The 24,160-nt window shown below is 32.8% G+C and overlaps 1 protein-coding gene across 1 annotated transcript; it reads right to left on the bottom strand.

Moving 5' to 3' along the window:
* Positions 1-3,136: 3,136 nt before the first annotated feature.
* LOC128166013 (neurogenic locus notch homolog protein 4-like) lies at positions 3,137-12,685 on the bottom strand. Its single transcript, XM_052830931.1, has 7 exons — positions 12,622-12,685; positions 11,209-11,436; positions 10,689-10,931; positions 6,902-7,039; positions 6,677-6,817; positions 5,739-5,879; positions 3,137-3,303 (listed from the first exon to the last, which is right to left on the bottom strand). The coding sequence occupies exons 1-7, from the start codon at positions 12,683-12,685 to the stop codon at positions 3,137-3,139; spliced, it is 1,122 nt and encodes a 373-aa protein (XP_052686891.1).
* Between the last annotated feature and the right edge of the window lie 11,475 nt (positions 12,686-24,160).

The raw sequence follows: 24,160 nt of genomic DNA, 5'->3' as shown, positions 1-24,160 counted from the left end.
TTGAAAAGGTTCGAGGTTCTGATTTAAAAAAAAATTCCCACATTTGTTAACTTTCAAGATAGGTTTTATGTATATGTTTTCATAGAAAAATTAAAACAAGGTGGCTAGAAAACATGTTTTCTTTAAGCGACCTCCCATCCCCCCTCCCCAAGGGTAGACAGAACTCTCCATGTTGGCATTTAAACAGAAAATAAAACCAGCTTTAAACTAAGTGATTACATCTGTAATATACACTTCTGTTCCAACTTTGAATATTTATCCTAACACAATAACACATTACCACCATCTGGTATTTTTACCAAAATAATTTTACATATACTGTTTATCAGTGATTTTGGTTTTATTACTTTACTATTTGTTTTTTAAAATGTTCAAAAACTGTTTTTGTTTCAAATGATAAAAATACTTGCATAATCTTTTGATACAACTTCTTTATTACATTATATTTAGTAACGCCATTATGAAGCAAAGGAAGATAACTCCATAAACTTTCACCATTATCTCAACTTTGATAGACAGCTTTAAACCTCTTTGTAAATTCTCAAAACCAAAAAAAAACTTTTGTCATGATTTTTTTTTCTTTTTCTCTGATAAAAACACATACAATGTATTATTAATATTATATCTTTTAATCCTTAAAATATTGTATATCTTTTTCTACAAAAGCAATTTCGGGTGATAGCACTGATATTTTATCATCATACGTGATTTGCTATTATACTCTTATATATATTTTAATTCTTGTACGAATTAAATAAATGGAAAAAATATCTCTTTGATGGCTTTAGAGAAATTTATTGCATATTGCATTTTACGGTAAATTTCAATTATTAATCACCTAAAGCAAAACATCTAATTTATTGATATATGATTTGAACGAATGGTATGCCTATTTATTGATTTTTCTTTAAATTCCTAAATTAACTATAGAAATCTTACCACATTAAAAATAGGCATACACTGCCTAATACAACACATATTACAGCCAAGACTGATAATCCAGCGATGTAAGATGGTTCATTACAACTTTCCATCAATGCATTGGACTCTAAATCAGCTGTGAAATAAAACAAAATAGATTGCAAAATGCCTCTAAGACTTATGAAATTCTAAGTATAGTCCCCCGAAAAACTACTAACATATAGTTTATCAAAATACAGAGTATGTTATACTGTAGAGTGTTTTATATGTCATCTAACTATTTACCTGACATAAATTTGATTGGCTAATTTCATAATTACACAGAATTATCTTTGAACTGTTACTTACTAAAAAAATCATTCTGCACAATGTGATATAAAAATGAAAACCCCTTATATTCATTTTAAGGCAAATAAGTTTTGTTTATAAATATACCATTAATGAAAATTTATCAATAATTCATTTGGCTCTCTTTGTGAACTAATGCAAAAGGAATCGTTTAAGAAAAATAGATTTAGATCTCGCTGTCGCCATTTTTTAAATTTTTATATATGATAGTTTATGGTTATTTATTCGTTTTGTTTTTTTATTTTTCGTTTCATTCAATGGAATCTGAAATCTAGATCAGTCAAAGTTTTACTGCGCAAGTGAATTGAGTTCTTCTTATCTGTAATTTCATAGGTTCATAATATTAACCAATTATATTGAAGCTATGTGTATAGATAAGTTACCTATAATTCTAATTTAGTTAGAGCAGTATACCGTTTCCAGAAAATAGTATCCAGTCGATATCCGAAGCATCTTATGGTATGTTTTCATATTAACTTACGTTTTACTTATCAGTGTAAATGTTTAGTCTCTTGGTTTAATTTTAATTGCATTGTCAATACTAAAGTGTATTTTTGTAATTAAAGTTACAATACTTGGAATGTTCGTAAAGTTCAAAGGTTAGCTTTCTTCACAGTACGCACTGTAATTGATTTTTTTATGAAACGTATAATGTATTTGTGGTAACTTATAGCTAATGTATTTTCATTCATTTTGTCAGTTTTCTCATATAATGTATTATTTTGTAGGTCAATGCCTCTATATTCATTATTCAAATGAAGTCATCAGATACACGGTACTTCATCTTCATTTTTCCTTGACTGCTCGGCTACATATATTCAACCTCAGGTCAGAACATTTATAAAAAAATCATTGTCAACACATATAGAGTCTTTTGAATGTTTAAATGTGTACTATTATGTTCGATATTTGAGCTTACATTTTAATTTTTTTTCCCTTATGTTGTTGCGTCCATTGCTTATTTAAAACCATTTAAGATAGCTTTTATTCGCTACAGTCTAAAAACCGTGGTTTCCATTTCTGCAAATGCAGGTTTCGTCGACGTTGTTACTTAACCCATCTTTGTATTCAAGTGAACAATTCTGCTTACACTATATAATCCATATCTTCTGTCATTAAACAAAAAACCGATCATCTTTTTTATTATTTTGTGTGTTATAGAAATTTTTAATAGTGTTTTACGCTATTGCTAAAAACCTAATTCTTTATTACTATTCAGCTAAACTGTCTTCACTGAACTGTATAATTTTTTTTTAATTTTTTTTTTATATTTTAACCAATTATAATAATCTTAATCATAGTGTGAATCTGTTCATTATTTAAAAAAAAAAGAGGCTAATAACTGAAATATATTTTTGTCTTTTTTTTAAGTTTAAAAAACCCACTACAATTACCGGCAATTTGTTTTTTTTTTCTTTCTACGAAAATAAATTCGTAAAATATCAATAAAAAATAATCGACGTTTCTTTTATTGTTTTATAGTCTGAAATAACTCTTAATGACTAGTCTGCAGTCATTACCATACATGGTGTCAACTATTATATTAACTATCATGCAGTTGTCATATTGCTGCCAAATTTATTCATATTAAAATTAAATAAAATAAATTAGTCCGAATATGTTTTGCCACAAGTGTCTGTGTTAGAATCCTTTTCCTTATATTCTTTATTGATATCAACTTATAGGTGTTTTGTATTTAGAACAAATTTTATTTATTGAACTTTAAACAATCCGGACTTGACAACTTAACCCTCGGTAATAATCATCCTTAATTGAGAACGTTTTATTAGCATATGCATCAAATCTACAAATTTAAGTGACATTTCCTTAACCTTTTAATACATTTTTTTTCTCTCAATGCCATGCATTATAAGAAATTGATAACACACATACTATTGTTGCAAAAAGGTTCTTGAAATCCTGGAGCACACCCACTATCACAGTGCCCAGTGGTTGAATTGCAAGGAACGTTATTGAGACAGTGCCCACTGCACTGGTTGCTGCAACCTTTACCAAACCTTCCGATTTCACAACCTGTCAATGCTACATATCATATAAACAATATGATGTATAGCGTTTAAAACATGGTTTTAAATATATTTAATCATTTAATTACCCACATTAGTTAGTAATTGAACGTATGGTATCATTGTCTTAAAGTATATATTGTAATATTTCAGGATGTCCGAAAACATGTATTACACGTATAATCATCAATAACTTTGGCAAATCAAAAAAGCTATTTTAAGATAATTTGTGAACATCTGCAACTATGCTAAAAAGATATATAAATATGACATTATAATGACGTCGTCACATTAATAAGATGAAACTGAATGTGAACAGCTAGTGGATATTATACAACTTTACTATAAGTGTAAATCTGCTACTTTAGATATGAGAACAATGAAAAATAACAGTCTGAATTAATGTGCTCAACAAAATGCTAATTTAATACCAGTGAGGAAGTTTACTGATTGAACTAAATGGCACCGTTGGTAAATTTATTGTTCATAGAATGCTTAAATTGAATTTAAAAGTTGATTCCTTACGAGTTAAGTGTGATGCAGCATTTGAAAAAGACCAACATTAGAAGTCGCTTAGAGTTTGCTTATTATATTTTTATTATATTTAAAGTAGACCCGACCCTGAAAATTAACATATGCAATAAGGTTCTCCAAAGAAGCCCACTCCATAATGCTGTCATGAAACACAACTTTTGATTCTTGGGTTCGGCGAAACCTAATTTTTATGTGGAAAAACCTTTTAACTGTGAGAAAATAACTGTTTCGGCCGCAATCGGCTTTTTCCCTCGAAGGCGATGCACGATAAACGAAATTTAAATTTAATGAAATAAAGACATCTACCAACCCTTTGTAAATTGTAAATTCTGATAATGTGTGGTTCCAGGAGTTACGGTGGCTCACTACACTGTGAAATATTTTCTCAAATCAGCAAATTTACTTGATTATGATAGATATCATGATGGATAAGAGGTATTAAAGTCTAATATGCAAAAAACTTGCAATTTTAGATGAAAAATTAAATTTTTAAAATTGAATTAAGTTAGCATGAACAAAAGCTCCAGGTGGATTCGAACTCATGATCTGCGGTTCAGAAGCCCAATACTTTAACCACTGAGCTACGACGATATACATGTACAACTCAATCGAATGATATAAATAGTTTGACAAAGCATTTTAATCGCCATCTTGTGACGTAGTGTTGTTTGTTTTTGTTGTAAATTTCATAAATGTAACTTAAGGTATTAAAATTTGACAACAGTTTAAAAGTGTAAAATATGTTTTGGGACACAAAATATAAAATGGTGTTTAAGCAAAAGGTGTAATATTGGGATGCCTTTTTAAGCAGTGTATGTTACGTATATATCAATATAAAATAAATAATGGTGTTTAGCGGAAGGAGTTATAAGCTATTTTTTTTTATTTAAAGAAAATAAATTTTTAAATCTCTTTAAAAATAATAGCCATTTATATGAAACAAATACAGTTGTTTTATGTCTCATTGGTATTAAGGTTAAAATATTTAGTAGCTGATAAATACTGAGCATGAGTTATTTGTTTCAGAGTAGTAAGTATTTTTGTAAAACGCAGTTTTGTTAATTAGATCATAGTTTTACACAAAATATATCTTACAATAAATTAACGACTTATTATTATTTAAAGGACTATATGCGGTATTATGCATTCCCCCCCCCCCCCTATTAAAGTTTTATATAGAGCTTAAAAGATAAGGTGGAAGATAGTTGAAATCAAATTGAAAATAAGTGTGTAAAAAGTTTTCACTATAGCGACGTCATAATGTACAGATGACGTCATGAAGATAGTATTACTTTGTAATATTGATGATTTGTAGCAAAATGTGGGTGTTTTCCGACGGTTTTCGACTGAGAAACATCGAGCACAGGCTTGCTCAAGTACCATTTTTTAGTATGATGTGTATAATTATATGAATAAAAACATATGTTAAATTCGTACTTGAGCAGACCTGCGCTCTTTAATTCCGAATGCAAATTATAAAGAAAAAATGACAGCATTTTCATGGATTTGCAAATTTGCAGGAATTTGGTCATTTATGTGACGTCATAGATAAACAGCGAATGAGCAATGGTGACTAAAATCAAGATTAAAATGATAGGCATCCTCTGTACTATAATTTATAAAGATTTGATTTTTATACAATAGCATTTAAAAATTGGTTAAAATTGGGGTCAGATATTTGACCATACCGAATATAGTCCTACATGTATGATGTAAACTGAAAGCATACTTGTCAGTTGTCTAAATTTCAAATCTAAAAATCCGTGAATAATAACAATGCAGAAATTAAATACAATGAACTGATTCTTTGCTTGATTGTAAAATTCTGTTTCACACATATTCGTTTCAACCTAAATCACACCTGCTAAGATATACGAATAGTGAAGTGTATATTTAATTTCATCATACCTGTTTCACACAATTCTCCAGTGTAACCAATATCGCAGCCAGTGTCACACTTTCCGGTTTTTCTGTTACATGCAACGTCACCTAAACACCTCCCACTACATTTACACACACAGTCTGGTCCATGATTCCCTAAAGGGCATTCTGTAAACATTTTGTTATCATTTGTTATTTGAATGACTAATATAATCAAAGTACTGAAGTACTGAAAGCCTGGCTCTTTTGGTGTGTCTTTAGGCATATTGTGTAGTAAAGACTGAAAATCTCTCTCTCTCTCTCTCTCTCTCTCTCTCTCTCTCTCTCTCTCTCATGCTTTTAATGTCGGCAAAGCATCAGAGAGCGACCAAATTTTGTAAGCGGCTATAGACAAAAAATATGTCTGTCTAGTAGAAGTTAAAAATTCGAAATTTAAAAAAAAGAACAAAATGCCAACACTTTTGACAAAACGTGGCTCTTTGTGTAACTATTTGGTATAGCGGAAGCTTTACCTTGACGCTGTTTGGTTTTTTGTTTATTTGTGCTATTTATAGTAACATTGGCGATTTGCCTGCCTATAGCCAGGACTCTGCTTTCAGCAGAGCCCGGCTAAAAAGTGTCCGCAAATGGAGTGCAATGAATGATCAAAGATAACACGTCCTTTTTATAGCTGTACATGTTTGCTTATCATAATAATTACAGTATATACTTTTATAGTAATCAAACATTTCGTACAGTTTTCTCGGTATAATAATTATCACCTCAGTTGTCACACAAACCTCTGGTGTGGTGACATGGTTGTTGTCTTTAAAATATCCAGTACAGTTTAATTGACTGTGATTTACTTGCATTCATTGATTAAGATTTGTCTGTTTTAAATTGTATATAAATAAAACATGTGAATTAAATAGATAAGTTTAATATGTTTATATTTAAACTTTTGTTAATATGACTATTCTGACAACCTTCGGTACAGTTTGATCCAGTCCAACCATCATCACATCCGTTGTCACACAAACCACTCGTGTGATTACAACCGACGCTGTCTTTACAATGTCCAACACACTTTGATTCACACTGTAGACCATAATGTCCGGCAGGGCATGCTTTGTTAAAAAAGTAAAAATTTACTGATTGTAAAATATAAAGAGCTCATCATGTTGATTCGTTTAAAAAAATAAATAAATTACCTTTGTCACAGTGTTCTCCTAACCAGCCAGGTGTGCAGCTTAAACAGGTCCCATTAATGATATCACATCTACGTCCCTGACAGTTGTCTGGACAGACTTTATTACAGTTTTCTCCATAAACATCAGAAGAGGAACAACCTTTTTACAGATTACATGTACATGTATATAAGTGCTGATTATATCATGGTGAAAAATTGAATAAAATATATCTAAAATACTTACAATTAAGCATTCCTTTTAAAGGAATGATCGGCAATAATGATATATAGATAGTTAGAAGCAATCAGCATAATCAGTTTTATGTAAAATAATTAAAAAAGTACTGTATTTTTACAAAATATAGAATATTTTGAATCTGTATACATAATTTCATCATTCTAAACCGTCAACAAATTTAATTTTGAAATAAATTTGGGGAAAGCCGTTCGTAAACTCCTTGTCTAGTTTTATATTATTAGCGTAATTATTAAATGTTAATGTATCTTCTTCTTCAGAATACTGAGTAGGGCTCTTCAAAGAACATTGACACGTATACAAAGAAAGAGTTGTATTAAAACAGCATTCTGAGAGCATTGCATAAGCAATGCACGTCCCCTACCGGTTTGTAGAAATTCAATACACATCGAACCCGATAACGAACCCGAACATTAAACAAGAAGCCCATGGTACCACATCGCTCACCTGAGCAACAATGGGCGTTCAAAAGATATTGTGCCATATGGTCCCTCGGTAGAATAACAAAAAATAAATAATGTGAAGTATTCGAATTTTACACTTATTTTTGCATACACGTAATCTTTGACATTGTACCTTCATGAAATACTATTTTTTAGCAGAATAAGAAAATCCTACGCAAGATATAAAACTAAACATTTGGTAGGGGTACACTGTTAAGTTGTTAACTTCCAATTCCCTATATTTTCGTTATGCCCCCCCCCCCCCCCCCACTTTGTAAAGCGATCAAAATATATGAGAGCATATAGGTACATTTTTTTCATCAACTACTTACTAGTTATTGTATTTTAAAAAATATATATAATAGTTATTGTTTTTTATTTAAAAAATCCTACATGTATAGATGTGAAAAGAAAATTGTACCTCAATGTGCTCAATTACTCAAATTAAAAACATTCAAAAATTTAATTTGTCTTCTCCATTATAATCAAATGACTGATATTTAACTATCGTACAAACCAGGATAATTTCCCGCTGTGATATTTTCTTAGGAATAGCAATAATTACTTTATCCCCGCAACAGAAATGTGTCAGAACTATGGAAACTGTTTTAAAGATGTCGTTTTTATTTACACGTGTCTGAAAAACTATCAAAATTGATGTAGATTTCACATTATTTATTGTATAAAGAGGGGCCCAGAGAGTAGGTATATACAGAATATCAATCATTTATTTTGTTTTTACAAGTATTTAACATACTCTAATTCATATAGAAGTTCTAATGTTCAACCAAAATTTCAGCGTCAATCGTAGAATTATAAGCAAGATACAGAGCTCACAGTTCGCCTAGGTTTGTGTCATATTTTGTTCACATGAGTTTATTACATTCAGCTTAAGATTTTTAACATGGTATTTCCTATTCAGCATTTAAAATGGAAAAAAAGAATGGCCTAAGATTTTCAATTCTTTTATTCACTCAAGACCAGTTCACTGGAATTTGAGGTTCAATATCAGTTTATACAAATGTACACAAACACAGTCAAGGATCACATGTACAGAAGGAGTAATAATGACGAAAAAAGGTTAAGTTTACAATACAATAAGTTGTTAAAGTTGGTTTCTGGAAGAACAGACTTTGAAAATTTTCTTTAAAAATATTGACAATTTTTTTACTTTTTTAATCTTTAGTTTTTAAGATCTGTGTACAAACATAGAACTGTGAGTAAATCTCTGTATCTTGCTTATAATTCGAAGCTTAAAACTCTTATATGGTTAGTAAATAGAAATTGTAAACAATTAAACACAAGAAACATATATAACAAATAAAGAACACAATTTATTTTTTCGAAATGAATCATATATATACATGTATATATACCTACATATTTCCGTCAGCGGTATCAAACTCTATTTAAACTGAATAAACTCGAGAAAATGCCAAGCATCTTAACAAAACCTATAATTGCATTAATCTACCATTACGCAAACCAGAACTAGTTAACACCAACGTCATGTGTGAAAACTGTCAACGCATTGAAATATTTAGCCTCAATTAACTTCACAAAATCGGCACCAATATATTTTGCATGTTTCAAAAAATTCCCTTCATACGCGAACTGTTGCACAACAAGCAAATTCATCATAGTCAGATCGACCCTTTTTCGTATAATGTCACGGCTGCTTTAAACAAAGAACCTCGTTTTAGAAGTATGGAATACGAGTCTTGGTAAAATGGGTATGCAAACCTGGGCCGTGGCAAAATAAAAGCCGGGGCAGATCGGCAATCGTCATTTCCAAATACGCATTATTTTGCAGCAATATTTACAGTGAATACAAATATACTGGTCCATCAAATATCCTGAAATTTTAATAAGATTAGCAGATTAATAACTGCCAATCTTTTGTTTTACCCAGGCCAAGTCTTGCCTACCCATTTTACCGGATGCCGAACCCGAAGCTATTAAACTGATTGAAACACGCCTTTCCTTTATTATTATTTTCGTAATAACCCAGATTTAAAACAGAATTATCACTTAATTTTTGCAATTTATATTTTCCTTCCCATAAGGATAATTTATGCTAAACTACGTTGAATTGGACTCAGTAGTTCTTGAGAAGAAGATTTTAAAAATGCATCCTCCTTTTTCTACAGTTTCAAGGTTTTCTCCGTTTTGAATACAGATCGGACTTTTATTTCTGCTATTTATATTCGCCCTCCCATAAGGATGCTTTGTGCCAAATTTGGTTGAAATTGGATAAGCGGTTTTAGAGAAGTTCAAAATGTAAAAAGTTTACAGACGGACAGACAGACGGACATACAGACAGACGGACAGACGGACGACGGACAAAATGTGATCAGAATAGCTCACTTGAACTTTCAGCTCAGGTGAGCTAAAAATTGAAATATAAAAAATTAATTTTCTCGAAAATATGTCAACCAGACGCTACAAAAGTGTAAACTTGATCTGTAATTTGACATTTTAAAGCGGTTCAGCAAATTTCATATTATTCCTAAAAACGCATAAAGGAAAAAAGTGTGGAAAACTGAAGTGGGACAGACAGACGGACGGACGGACAGACGGACGGACAGACGGACGAACGGACGCAGACGAAAGCTATAGTCCCCTCCGGTGAAAACCGGTAGGGGACTAATAATTTAATGCGACTGAAAAACATTGAATGACATCATAACTTGCTATTGAGGTCGCATTATAACGTAACAGTGTTTATAAATTAATCCGTCTTCCTTGCTACTATTATGCAACATCAATAAATCGAGGTCACCACGATCATCTTCTTATGATCGAGGTCAGTTCATCGAGGTCAACTGCATTACTGAATGAATTTCGCTCGAAATTCTTACGCGTGAGACAACATGTGCATTCTTGAATTAACAGGTCGAACTGTATTCAATGTATGTTTGCATCTCTTAAGGTAAATGAATTAAATTAAAACTGAGTAAAATGTTATATAAATACTAAACCAAAGCTTCAAGTTTTTATAAGAACTACTTATGCAAGCGGAATGTGTGCGCACGTTGAAGCATTTGCCGGATGCCTCATATTGACACAACAGTGATCGGCCGAAGCCGATTACAAAAATAGGTATATACCTGTAACTGTCACTTCACACAGCTCTGTAAAAACTGACGATACTTCATAATCATAAGGATAGGTTGTTCCAAGTAGTCTTTCATTGTAAAAGATAACATAACGTCCATATGTTATACAGTTTGTGTTGAAATCTAGGGGAGGTAACTGAGGTCCGTCCTTGTAACACAGGTGTCCCATATGTTGATTAGTTGTGTTGGACACATACAAGGAAAACCCGGCAAAACGACCTCTCTGTCTCATGGCTGTTAAATAATACATGATGTCAAACAAAGTGAAGGAGCGAATGATGAATTTTAGATTTTTAACACTAGTTAATTCAGCATTGTCAGGTGTTTTCTATCTAACTTTTCTTTTCAGAATTTTAATGTATCAGGTAATTAGAAAAAGGTATGAATGATATATATAATAATTGCTAATGGAAATCGTATAGGTACAATTGTATTTCCAAGTTCAAATAAGGTTAAAAATTTATCGATGATGACCTAATGATAAAAATATGTTGATTGGTTAAGTACTTACTATACCCTTCATAGTCCTTGAACTGTATCCTGATATTAACTACATTGTATGTACTTCCGAGATCTACATACCACCAGATACTTCTATAGGTCGCAGTAGTTCCAATATCGTCCATCCTGGCACAGGTTTGTATGTCTCTATCAACAGCGTTATTAGCATCACACGACTTTAGATGGCAACCACTGAATGTTTTGTATTGCTGTGCGACCTTATTTGTTGATAAATCATCTGTTAAAGAAATAATTAACATACTACTTAAAAAGGAAAACTACAAAAGCTGTATATACAAGAATCATTGAGAACTGGAAGTACTACAACTAAGACAAAAACAGGACAATGCCTTTTTAATCACTTAAAACAGCTGTCGAACTGCGCAGCTACAGACTAATTTTAAAGATTTAAAAATCTGACAAAATATGAAGGGGGTTCATTGGTGTCCTGTCTACAACCATTGTTGAGAAAAAGATTGAATCTTACATATTTATGTTGTAACTTTGCCCCAAAATAGGGTACCCTATTTTTATCTGTCGGCATGTGATCTATTTTTAGAACAAGAGAAATCCAGTCTATATTTAGACCTCCTGTGCCTATGGAGACATATTGACGTTATATTTTCATAGAAAAAAAGTAAATGTCAGTTCAAAACAATTCCTGTTGACTTTGATATACATGTACATCTCTATACATGTCCTATGTTTGTTTGATGTTTTGAGTTAGTTCTATAGGTATAAATTATAGTAAATTCTTGTTTAAAGTCGGATAGGGGTCCAAAAAGGTCTTAAATTAAGATATTATACATTATATTTCAATGAAAATATACCTTCAGTGTACCTCCATAGGAAAATTGATAGTTTTTGAGGCCCATTTTAAGAATAGGGCACCCTACTTTGAGACAAAGTTACAACTTAGATAAGCAAACTTAAACATTTTTCTCAACAAACAGTTGTAAGCAAGACACCAGAAAAACCCCTTCATATTTTTTCAAATTTTTAAATCTTCAAAATAAGTCTGTAGGCACTAGCTGTGCAATTCGACAGCTTTTGAGTGATTTAAAGGGCATTGTCATGTTTTATATGTATACTTCTCAAACAAAATGACATAAGGGACATCATATTTATTACTTTTATATCTTTTGGCAACATTTTGGCCAGTTTTGGGTAGAAACAAGTCAGTTCAAGAAATGTTTACTTTCCTATCCTTGAATGTAAAAGATGGCCGCACTTCCCTCTTAACATGGTTTACTAACATTACTAGTTTGATCAGGCTTGGATGCAATCATAATTCTCAACCTTTTTAAAATTGATTAATAATGACAATTCCCAACGCAAGGAATATAATGGTATTTTTATGAAATCAAAAGTAAACAAACACTGGTTACGCTCCGATTTATATATATAAAAAATGTTTACTTACCATACCCCCTAGTAACAATTAAGTTCATTAATGTCCAAATAATGCACAACATTTTTATGAGCATTATGTCAAACTTTGTGATTTTATAAATGTTAATACAAAGCAATTTCTACACAATTATTTAATGTAAAGGTGGATCAGGAAGTTATTTGAAGTTCTAGATATGGTGATGAGTTTTGGTCATATATCCATGTTTTGCGTGATCAAATAGAAATAAGATCCCCCGGCTGATCGCTAACGCTCCTATAGTGTAAATTCACGATAAGATAAGTATCTGTCTTTGCCATATCAAAAAGTATATAATATATCTAAAAGCTCATTAAGTTTATGAAAATATTGGCATAGTTTACCTCTAACAATACAAATTGCATGCACCTTAAAACAAACTTGGGCCCTTTTCAATTAAAAAAAAGTTCAGTTTTTTAAACAGATATTTTTTCTTAAATCGTATATATGGATTATATTCTTCTTTTCGAGTTATTGGAATGTAAAGCATTAGCTATTGATAGGCAAGTCTCAAGTTTTCAAAAACATTGTGCAGTGTCCATGTATCAAAGATCTTGTAAAAAAGTAGACTGATCAAATATTATTTCTTGTGACTGTTAAAGATCTTAAAGTGTTAGACAAAAGATGGTCAGCGACCTTCTGGAGAATACATAATTATACGTGGAAGTATGGTGAAGTATGTCAGGAAATCGAGGAAAATGTTTCACTCTCCTATATGCATATTACGAATTTTTTTTTTTTTTTTTTTTTTTTTTTTTACAAATATACCAAATGTTTATACAACTCAGAGATTAGATTGCTTATAAAACTTCAAGCAAAATTAAATCAAAATTTCAACTAATATTAAAATATAATAAAAGATTGATATTTATTATCTGAATCATCAGCAGTTACTGACATTTGAATACAAAATAAAATGCACCAACCGATGCATTTTGCCATGGTCCTGATAGTTCAGGTGTAGAAGCCACAAACAGAAAAGCACTTGCTTTGGCAATCTAATTAGCTAATACCATTGTTTTAAACATTTAAGCATAGTTTGACATTCCAAAGGAAACAAAGAACTATATATGATATTAGTCAAATTTGGCCCCCAAAATTCGCTATTTTTAAAATGATTCAGGTACATTAATATATTGTGTTACTTTATAATAGAATTGACATGAAATATGTTTTTCACCTATTTATTTGATTTATATGCACTCACTGGCAGTATATGACGTCAGAAGTGACGCTATTTTTATAATTTAATCGAAATCAATCAAAAATTGACATTTTTCTTATCTTTTTTTCGAATGGGAAATATAGAGCGACTCTTTGAACAAGAACGAACTTTTTGTAACTTAAAAGTATTGGATAGATACATCTTTGGTGAAAATATTTTGTTTGTTCAAGCAGTCGCTCAATGTTTCCTTAAAGAAAAACTACCTAAAAACAAGCCGTTTATATGCTAAAAACGAGAAAATGGCGGGAAAAGGTAAACTTTATGATGTCATATTTTTAAATTGTGGGTACTAAAATCAAAATAAAAATTATGAAAAATCTTCAAATGTATATTTGTACAAATAAAACGAAGAATTACAGTAAAATGACAATGTTCATTTTAGGGGGCCATTTTAGGCTCAAACCATATATAGTCCTTTTACCAGACAACTTCACCAATGCGTGTATAATTTAATAAAACATTCTCCATAAATACGCAACAATAACTGTAACACCATTTATAATGGATGCCTTCAGCTGATCAACATATAACATGTAGGGCTTCCAAACCTAATTTAATAGATTAAAAATGAATAGAAAGCTGAGACTTTCATTGGCTGAATTAAAAACGACGGGAAAACACATGCGATAATTCGTGATGTTATTCACTGTGCAGCAAGATTCTTTAAAGTGAGTTGGAAAATGCACCTGGGTATAAAAATGATGCAAGGAGACGCAATTGTTGACGACAATAGCTTTTGAATCGACAAAGAATGGTACGTCTGTGTAATATTTGCAAATGCTATGGTAACTAGATATCTAGTGAAGTATTTAAATGATATCTCTGCCGTATAGAATATGCTAAAGGAGTAGATGTACCTGTACCACCTGTAGCTGCTTGTACGACGCTTTATTCTGATGACCGACTTTGTACGTATTTTAATTCAAAACTCATCGTTAACAATTTCAAATCATGTTACCAAGATGACTATATACCATATATATGTGTACATGATACATGTGCATGTTTATTTGAATTATTCTTAAAAACAGCCAGCCTTGCCGTAAATGTTGATCGTCGTCTAAAGATTACAACTTGTGAAGACACCACATTTTCCCTGTCGTGAAATAACTAATGTGTATTTTTTTTAAGGATAAGCTTTGAATGTTTCAGATACTATAGTATTTATTAAATTCTATTTTGTTTCTTTACAATAACATAGTCATATTTTTTTACATTGTTGACAGCGTTTATTTTGGGAATTTCCGTTTTATAAATTACACCCGGCTAAAATATTATTGATAAGGGTATCAATGAATTTTGTTTGCCTATTAAGAAACGTCTTTACTTCGTCAAACTAATGAATATTAATATTTTAGGAACAATTCATAAATCTTTCCGCGTTATGTTTCAAACTCGTTTGAGGTTGAAGAGACAGTACATATGGAAACACATGTCTGTATAACTTCAGATTTACCCATTGTATCGTTAGGAAATCCAGTCGTTTTACCGGTAACGAATATTTGCCAGTATCGAATATTTTTTAGAAAAATTATTGGTGAAAGACGAAGTTAAGGTGTTAAAAATCCTAGCTAGGTAATTATAACACAGAAACTAGACACGATCTCGTTGCGAGCAACGAGGAGGTCTTCCGTCCGCAGAAGACGGAAGACCCTAATAATAAAAGACCGTTTTTGTCTAAATCTTAATTAAAGAGTGTTTTTCAACTTGTATTACAGTCCAACACCCTTTTATGTTGAATATTTAAGTTAGAAAATTAGATAAAAAGGAGAGAAAGAAATAAAGAGAAAGAACAAATCTTGGCTCCGGCGAGATTAGAACACACAGCCTTTGCAGGTGTCTCAAAACATGGCTGACGCGAAATAAATCCCGAATTTGTGTTTGAATTTGGGGAGTTTCCGCCCGGGAGAGGAGCTGAGTTTTTGTATGAGATGAAAATCAACGTGCAAGATGTCTGACTATTCAGGTTTGGTAACAGTGCGAGGTCATTTGAAATATTGATGTGTGTTTATGTCTGGAGGGGGGGGGGGTGAAAAGACCCGAGCTTGATATTCGTCTTAAATAAATCGAAAATAGAATTTTGAGGTGTGGATCTCGGATTCGGTTAACAACAATTAGGGGAAGTCCTAAAACCATGACTGATGCATTTTACCCATGTATTTCAGTGTTGAGAATGTTTTTTCGTGTCGTTTACTATTATGTTTGACTGTTTTATTTCAGCAGGATTGATAAAATCTTTATAAATGTAGAAATAACGAAATCAGTAACACGTAAATTTATTCGGTAAAAATTTGATGACAGTAATTTCCACAGTTGTAACATTCATAAGTAGTTCACACGCTATCGTAGATACAGACTATACGGAAAATAAGAAATATACATGCAACAGAAATATTACGCGGCTGCTTACATCCCTTGTACTGTGTAAATTCTAAGTCCCCGTACAGGCTATACTCGCCGTTTGATCTCAGGAATTTCTTCATAATTGTTCAATCCGCTGCATATTTCACAGACAATAAAAATGGGGTGCGAGGTACATTTACACAAACTTTCATTAGGATTGAGTAAGGGACTCGGGAGTTAGAATTTTTTTCTACAGTACATGTCAAGCACGCCAATCGAAACTCGAATGCCCAAAAATTCATATCTCTCTTAAAAATGAACGAATAGGTCTGGTCATTAGTACAGTAATCTAGACTTGAACTAGGTTGAAAGTAAAGGTTCAAGATGACAGATCCAGTAAAATCAGGCCAGGAAAACTAAATGATTTTGTGAATAGGATGGGGCGGGGGGGGGGGGGGGTCGGTGCGTGTAATGTGTAAATTTAATTTCCACGTTTAGGCAATAAGCACCGTTTAATTTCAGGAATTTCGTCTTAATTGTTCAATCCGCTGCATATTTGACAGACAATAAGAATGGGGTCCGAGGTTCATTTTCACAAATTTTCATTAGGATTGAGTGAAGGGCTTGGGAGTTAGAATTTTTTTTATAGTACATGTCAAACACGACAATTGAAACTCAAGTGCCAAAAACTTCATAACTCTGTTAATCTAGAATGGTAATTAGTTAAAATTAAAGGCCCAAGATCAAAGATCAAGTAAAATCGGGCCAGAAAAACTAAATGATTTTATGAATTGGGAGGGGGGGTCGGTCGGTGACTTCTATATTAAACGTAGAATATTAAATTCTAAATATTACATATTACACAATTTCTAAATAAAATACATATGTTAGAACAATGTATAAGCGTTGTTTGAAAGATGTAACTGTTGATTTTTTTTACATCTATTTATTCTTAGGCTCAAACACTCATAAACGGGTGGTCAGTTTTTAAACCTTGTCACAGTCACCCGTTCGTTTGTATAGTTACGTGTATAAACTTCGGAGGCTTTTCTTAATCCCGACAGGCAACAGATTTGTATCAGTATATAGACATGCACAAAAAAGGAAAAAGTACACCATCTTTAATAAAAATGACTTTTTAGCGTTGACTTTCAATCAGTAAGAAGACAATCATTTAACAATGAATTTCAAATTATTTGAATCCACAGACATTATCCCGTAACTTGATATAAAATATGTATAATTTTTGGACGCCAATGTACATTTAGCTTCTATCCAATTTACTGCATGTTACCTGTACTAGTTCTTATTCAAATGCTTAAACAATTGTACTTTAGAGAGAGAGAGAGAGAGAGAGACTACATGGTGTTTTATAATGTTCAGGAAATCAATATATAAACAAACTATGTCAATAAACGCATGTAAACATGCATGTGTCTATCTATATATGGGATTAAATACTAAGCAGTCCTCCTTTTTAAGCCGAGTACAATAACGTGGGTGCATTGCTAAATGTTGTGTGCATACAGTTATTGAGATGGCGGCATTTCTTTGATGCCGGCAAAGCGACCCAGCGAACTCTAATGCGGTCGAACTGCAGGGGCACTTCGGCGGCATGTCTTTGATGTCGGCGATGCGACGAGCATAGGAATTTAGAGAGCTGCTGACAGAAAAGAGCTCTATATTTGTACTGAAAGAAGCCGCTATTTTTTTTTTATTTATGACAAAAATAAAACGGAAAACATTCAAATCCATCATTTTAAAGATAAAACCGTTAATCAAAACACAAATAAGAGAGAAAAAAGATTCGGCACTCAGGGACTGAACCCGGGTCGCCTGGGCACAAGTCCACCACTCTAACGACTGAGCTACGCGGACCCTCGCTTCAGAACTTTGGAGTCCAAAATCTCAAGAATGCGTGGGTCGATTTTAAAACGAATTTCATATTCTGAAGTTTTGAGAGCGTCTCTATCGAATGAAAAAATAAAAAAAAATAAAATCCAAAAAATTAAACAATTAAGGTTTTTCATTTCCTTCCGGTGACGACCGGAAGTGACGGCGGACGTTCGGATATGCGAAGGGCACTGCGGCCGTTCACTCTTTACCTTCTCTGAAAATTTGAAAGTCCTATCTTTAATACTTTTTGAGAAAAATTGTGAACAAGCAAAAACATAAAATCTTTAATATCTTGGTACCGGAAGTGACGACCACAAAAATCTCGTGTAATTTTCTTACAAATTTTGTCATGAATAGGATCTGAAAGTTTCACGAAAATCGGCTGAAGCGTTTTTGAGAAAACTTGACAGAAAAAAAAAATAATAATAACTAGACACGATCTCGTTGCGAGCAACGAGGAGGTCTTCCTTCTGTTTTTTAGAAGAGGAAATGACCTTGCCTTTTATTTTCATCAACGAAACATATCAGGAAATGCAGATGTGATCTAAAAGAGCGATGGATGAAGGATTATACACCCCGTTAGATCCCTAATTTCAAGGACCAGCCCAATTTTATTTCATATTAAATAAGAGGTCTTTTGACCTAATAACAGGTCTAATGACCTGAAATAGAAAGAAACAGAAGAAAAAAAGAGGGTCTACCTTTGTAAACGGAAGACCCTAATAACAATTAGAATAGAGGGTCTTCCGCTGAAGACGGAAGACCCTAATAATAAAAGACTGTTTTTGTCTAAATCTTAATTGAAGAGTGTTTTTCAACTTGTACTACAGTTCAACAATCCTTTTATGTTGAATATTTTAGTTAGAAAATTAAATAAAAAGGAGAGAAAGAAATAGAGAGAAAGAACAAATCTTGGCTCCGGCGAAATTAGAACACACAGCCCTTGCAGGTGTCTCAAAACATGGCTGACGCGAAATAATTCCCGAATTTGTCTTTGAATTTGGGGCGTTTCCGCACGGGAGAGGAGCTGAGTTTTTGTATGAGATGAAAAACAACGTGTAAGATGTCTGACTATTCAGGTTTGGTAACAGTGCGAGGTCATTTGAAATATTGATGCGTGTTTGTGTCTGGAGGGGGTGAAAAGACCTGTGCTTGATTTTCGGCTTAAATAAATCGCAAATAGAATTTTGAGGTGTGGATCTCGGATTCGGTTAACAACAATTAGGGGAAGTCCTAAAACAATGACTGATGCATTTTACCCATGTATTTCAGTGTTGAGAATTTTTTTGTGCCGTTTACTATTATGTTTGGCTGTTTTATTTCAGCAGGATTGATAAAATCTTTATAAATGTAGAAATAACGAAATAAGAAACACGTTTATTTATTCGGTAACAATTTGATGACAGTAATTTCCACAGTTCTAACATTCATAAGTAGTTCACACGCTATCGTAGATACAGATTAAACGGAAAACAAGAAATATATATGCAACAGAAATATTACGCGGCTGCTTACATCCCATGTACTGTGTAAATTTTAAGTCCCCGTACAGGCTATACTCGCCGTTTGATCTCAGGAATTTCTTCTTAATTGTTCAATCCGCTGCATATTTGGCAGACAATAAGAATGGGGTCCGAGATACATTTACACAAAATTTCATTAGGATTGAGTAAGGGGCTCGGGAGTTAGAATTTTTTTCTACAGTACATGTCAAGCACGCCAATCGAAACTCAAATGCCCAAAAAATCATAACTCTCTTAAAAATGAACGAATAGGTCTGGTCATTAGAACAGAATTCTAGAATTGAACTAGGTTGAAAATAAAGGTTCAAGATGAAAGATCCAGTAAAATCAGGCCAGAAAAACTACATGATTTTGTGAATAGGAAGGAGGGGGGGGTCGGTGCGTGTACTGTGTAAATTTAATTTCCACGTATAGGCAATAAGCGTCGTTTAATCTCAGGAATTTCGTCTTAATTCTTCAATCCGCTGCATATTTAACAGACGATAAGAATGTGGTCCGAGGTTCATTTTCACGAATTTTCAGTAGGATTGATTGAAGGGCTTGGGAGTTAGAATTTTTTTTTACAGTACATGTCAAACACGACAATTGAAACTCAAATGCCAAAAGCTTCGTAACTCTGTTATTAATACAAGTAAAATCGGGCCAGAAAAACTAAATGATTCTGTGAATGGGGGGGGGGGGTCGGTCGGTCGGTCGGTGACTTCTATATTAAACGTAGATTATTAAATTCTTAATATCACATATTACACATGTACAATTTCTAAATAAAATAAATATGTTAGAACAATGTATAAGCGTTGTTTGAAAGATGTAACTTTTGATTTTTTTTTTTACATCTGTTTATTCTTAGGCTCAAACACTCATAAACGGGTGGTCAATTTTCAAACCTTGTCGCAGTCACCCGTTCGTTTGTATAGTTACGTGTATAAACTTTGGATGTTTTTCTTAATCCCAGACAGGCAACAGATTTGTATCAGTATATAGACATGCACAAAAAAAAAAGAGAAAAAAGTACACCATCTGTAATAAAAATGAATTTTTAGCGTTGACTTCCAATCAGTAAGAAAACAATCATTAAACAAAGAAATTTCAAATTATTTGAATCCATAGACATTATCCCGTTACTTCAAATAAATAACTGTATAATTTTTGTGCGCAGTGTACATTTAGCCTCTATCCAATTTACTGCATGTTACTTGTATTAGTTCTTATTCAAATGCTAAAACAGTTGTACTTGAGAGAGAGAGAGAGAGAGAGAGAGAGAGAGAGAGAGAGAGAGAGAGAGAGAGAGAGAGAGATTTCATAGTGTTTTATTGTGTTCAGGAAATTAATATATAAGCAACCTATGTCAATAAACGCATGTATTCATGCATGCGTTAATCTATATAATTATGTAAATAAATACTAATCAGTCCTCATTTTAAAGCCATGTAGAATAACGTTTGTGCATTGCTAAGTAAATGTTGTGTGCATACAGTCAAGGAGATGGCGGCATTTTTTGATGCCGGCAAAGCGACCCAGTGAACTCTAATGCAGTCGTACTGCAAAGAGCTTCGGCGGCATGTCTTTGATGCTTGCGATGCGACGAGCGTCTGAATTAAGCAAACTGCTGACAGAAACGATCTCTATATTTGTACTAAAAAAGCTGTTATTATCTTTATTAATATAAAAATAAAACGGAAAACAATAAAAACCATCATTTTAAAGATAAAATCATTAAACAAAACAAAATTAGGAAAGAAATATAATCGGCACTTGGGGACGGAACCCGGGTCGCCTGGGCACAAGTCCACCACTCTAACGACTGAGCTACGCGGACCCTCGCTTCAGAACTTTTGAGCTCAAAATCTCGGGAATGCGTGGATCGATTTAAAAACGAATTTCATATTCTGAAGTGTTTTAAGTGTCTCTATCGAATAAAAACATAAATAAAATTCAAGTTCAAAAAATTGAAAAATTAAGTTTTTCATTTCCTTCCGGTGACGACCGGAAGTGACGGCGGACGTTCGGATATGCAAAGGGCACTGCGGCCGTTCACTCTCTACCATCTCTGAAAATTTGAAGGTTCTATCTTAAATACTTTTTGAGAAAAATCGTGAACAAGCAAAAACGTAAAATCTTTAATACCTCGGTACCGGAAGTGACGATCAAATAAAGCTCGTGTAATTTTCTTACAAATTTTGTCATGAATAAGATCTGAAAATTTCATGAAAATCGGCTGAAGCATTTTTGAGAAAACGTGGGAGAAAAAAAAAAGAATAATAATAACTAGACACGATCTCGTTGCGAGCAACGAGGAGGTCTTCCGTCCGCTGAATACGGAAGACCCTAATTATAAAAGACTGTTTTTGTCTAAATCTTAATTAAAGAGTGTTTTTAAACTTTTATGTTGAATATTTTAGTTAGAAAATTAGATGAAAAGGAGAGAAAGAACAAATCTTGGCTCCGGCGAGATTAGAACACACAGCCTTTGCAGGTGTCTCAAAACATGGCTGACGCGAAATAATTCCCGAATTTGTCTTTGAATTTTGGAAATTTCCGCCCGGGAGAGGAGCTGAGTTTTTGTATGAGATGAAAAACAACGTGTAAGATGTCTGACTATTCAGGTTTGGTAACAGTGTGAGGTCATTTGAAATATTGATGCGTGTTTGTGTCTGGAGGGGGGTGGGGGGTGAAAAGACCCGAGCTTGATTTTCGTCTTAAATAAATCGAAAATAGAATTTTGAGGTGTGGATCTCAGATTCGGTTAACAACAATTAGGGGAAGTCCTAAAACAATGACTGATGCATTTTACCCATGTATTTCAGTGTTGAGAATGTTTTTTCGTGTCGTTTACTATTATGTTTGACTGTTTTATTTCAGCAGGATTGATAAAATCTTTATAAATGTAGAAATAACGAAATCAGTAACACGTAAATTTATTCGGTAAAAATTTGATGACAGTAATTTCCACAGTTGTAACATTCATAAGTAGTTCACACGCTATCGTAGATACAGACTAAACGGAAAACAAGAAATATACATGCAACAGAAATATTACGCGGCTGCTTACATCCCTTGTACTGTGTAAATTTTAAGTCCCCGTACAGGCTATACTCCCGGTTTGATCTCAGGAATTTTTTCTTAATTGTTCAATCCGCTGCATATTTGGCAGACAATAAGAATGGGGTCCGAGATACATTTACACAAAATTTCATTAGGATTGAGTAAGGGGCTCGGGAGTTAGAATTTTTTTCTACAGTACATGTCAAGCACGCCAATCGAAACTCGAATTCCCAAAAATTCATATCTCTCTTAAAAATGAACGAATAGGTCTGGTCATTAGTACAGTAATCTAGACTTGAACTAGGTTGAAAATAAAGGTTCAAGATGACAGCTCCAGTAAAATCAGGCCAGGAAAACTAAATGATTTTATGAATAGGAAGGGGCGGGGGGGGGGGGTCGGTGCGTGTACTGTTTAAATTTAATTTCCAGGTATAGGCAATAAGCGCCGTTTAATTTCAGGAATTTTGTCTTAATTGTTCAATCCGCTGCATATTTCACAGACAATAAGAATGGGGTCCGAGGTTCATTTTCACAAATTTTCATTAGGATTGAGTTTAGGGCTTGGGAGTTAGAATTTTTTTATAGTACATGTCAAACACGACAATTGAAACTCAAATGCCAAAAACTTCATAACTCTGTTATTAATGAACGAATTGGTCTGGTAATTAGTACAGTAATCTAGAATGGTAATTAGTTAAAATTAAAGGCCCAAGATCAAAGATCAAGTAAAATCGGGCCAGAAAAACTAAATGATTTCATGAATTGGGAGGGGAGGTCGGTCGTTGACAGCTATATTAAACGTAGAATATTAAATTCTAAATATCACATATTACACAATTTCTAAATAAAATACATATGTTAGAACAATATATAAGCGTTGTTTGAAAGATGTAACTATTGATTTTTTTACATCTATTTATTCTTAGGCTCAAACACTCATAAACGGGTGGTCAGTTTTTAAACCTTGTCGCAGTCACCCGTTCGTACGTATAGTTACGTGTATAAACTTCGGAGGCTTTTCTTAATCCCAGACAGACAACATATTTGTATCAGTATATAGACATGGACAAAAAAGGAAAAAGTACACCATCTTTAATAAAAATGACTTTTTAGCGTTGACTTCCAATCAGTAAGAAGACAATCATTTAACAATGAATTTCAAATTATTTGAATCCATAGACATTATCCCGTAATTAGATATAAAATATGTATAATTTATTGGACGCCAATGTACATTTAGCCTCTATCCAATTTACTCCACGTTACCTGTACTAGTTCTTATTCAAATGCTAAAACATTTGTACTTGAGAGAGAGAGAAAGAGAGAGAGAGAGAGAGAGAGAGAGAGAGAGAGATTACATAGCGTTTTATAATGTTCAGGAAATCAATATATAAGCAACCTATGTCAATAAACGCATGTATACATCCATGTGTGTATCTATATATGGGATTAAATACAAAGCAGTCCTCCTTTTTAAGCCGAGTAGAATTACGTGGGTGCA

The sequence above is a fragment of the Crassostrea angulata genome, chromosome 10, assembly GCF_025612915.1.
Source record: "Crassostrea angulata isolate pt1a10 chromosome 10, ASM2561291v2, whole genome shotgun sequence".
NCBI lineage: Eukaryota > Metazoa > Mollusca > Bivalvia > Ostreida > Ostreidae > Magallana > Magallana angulata.
This window is presented reverse-complemented; position numbering and strand designations above follow the sequence as displayed.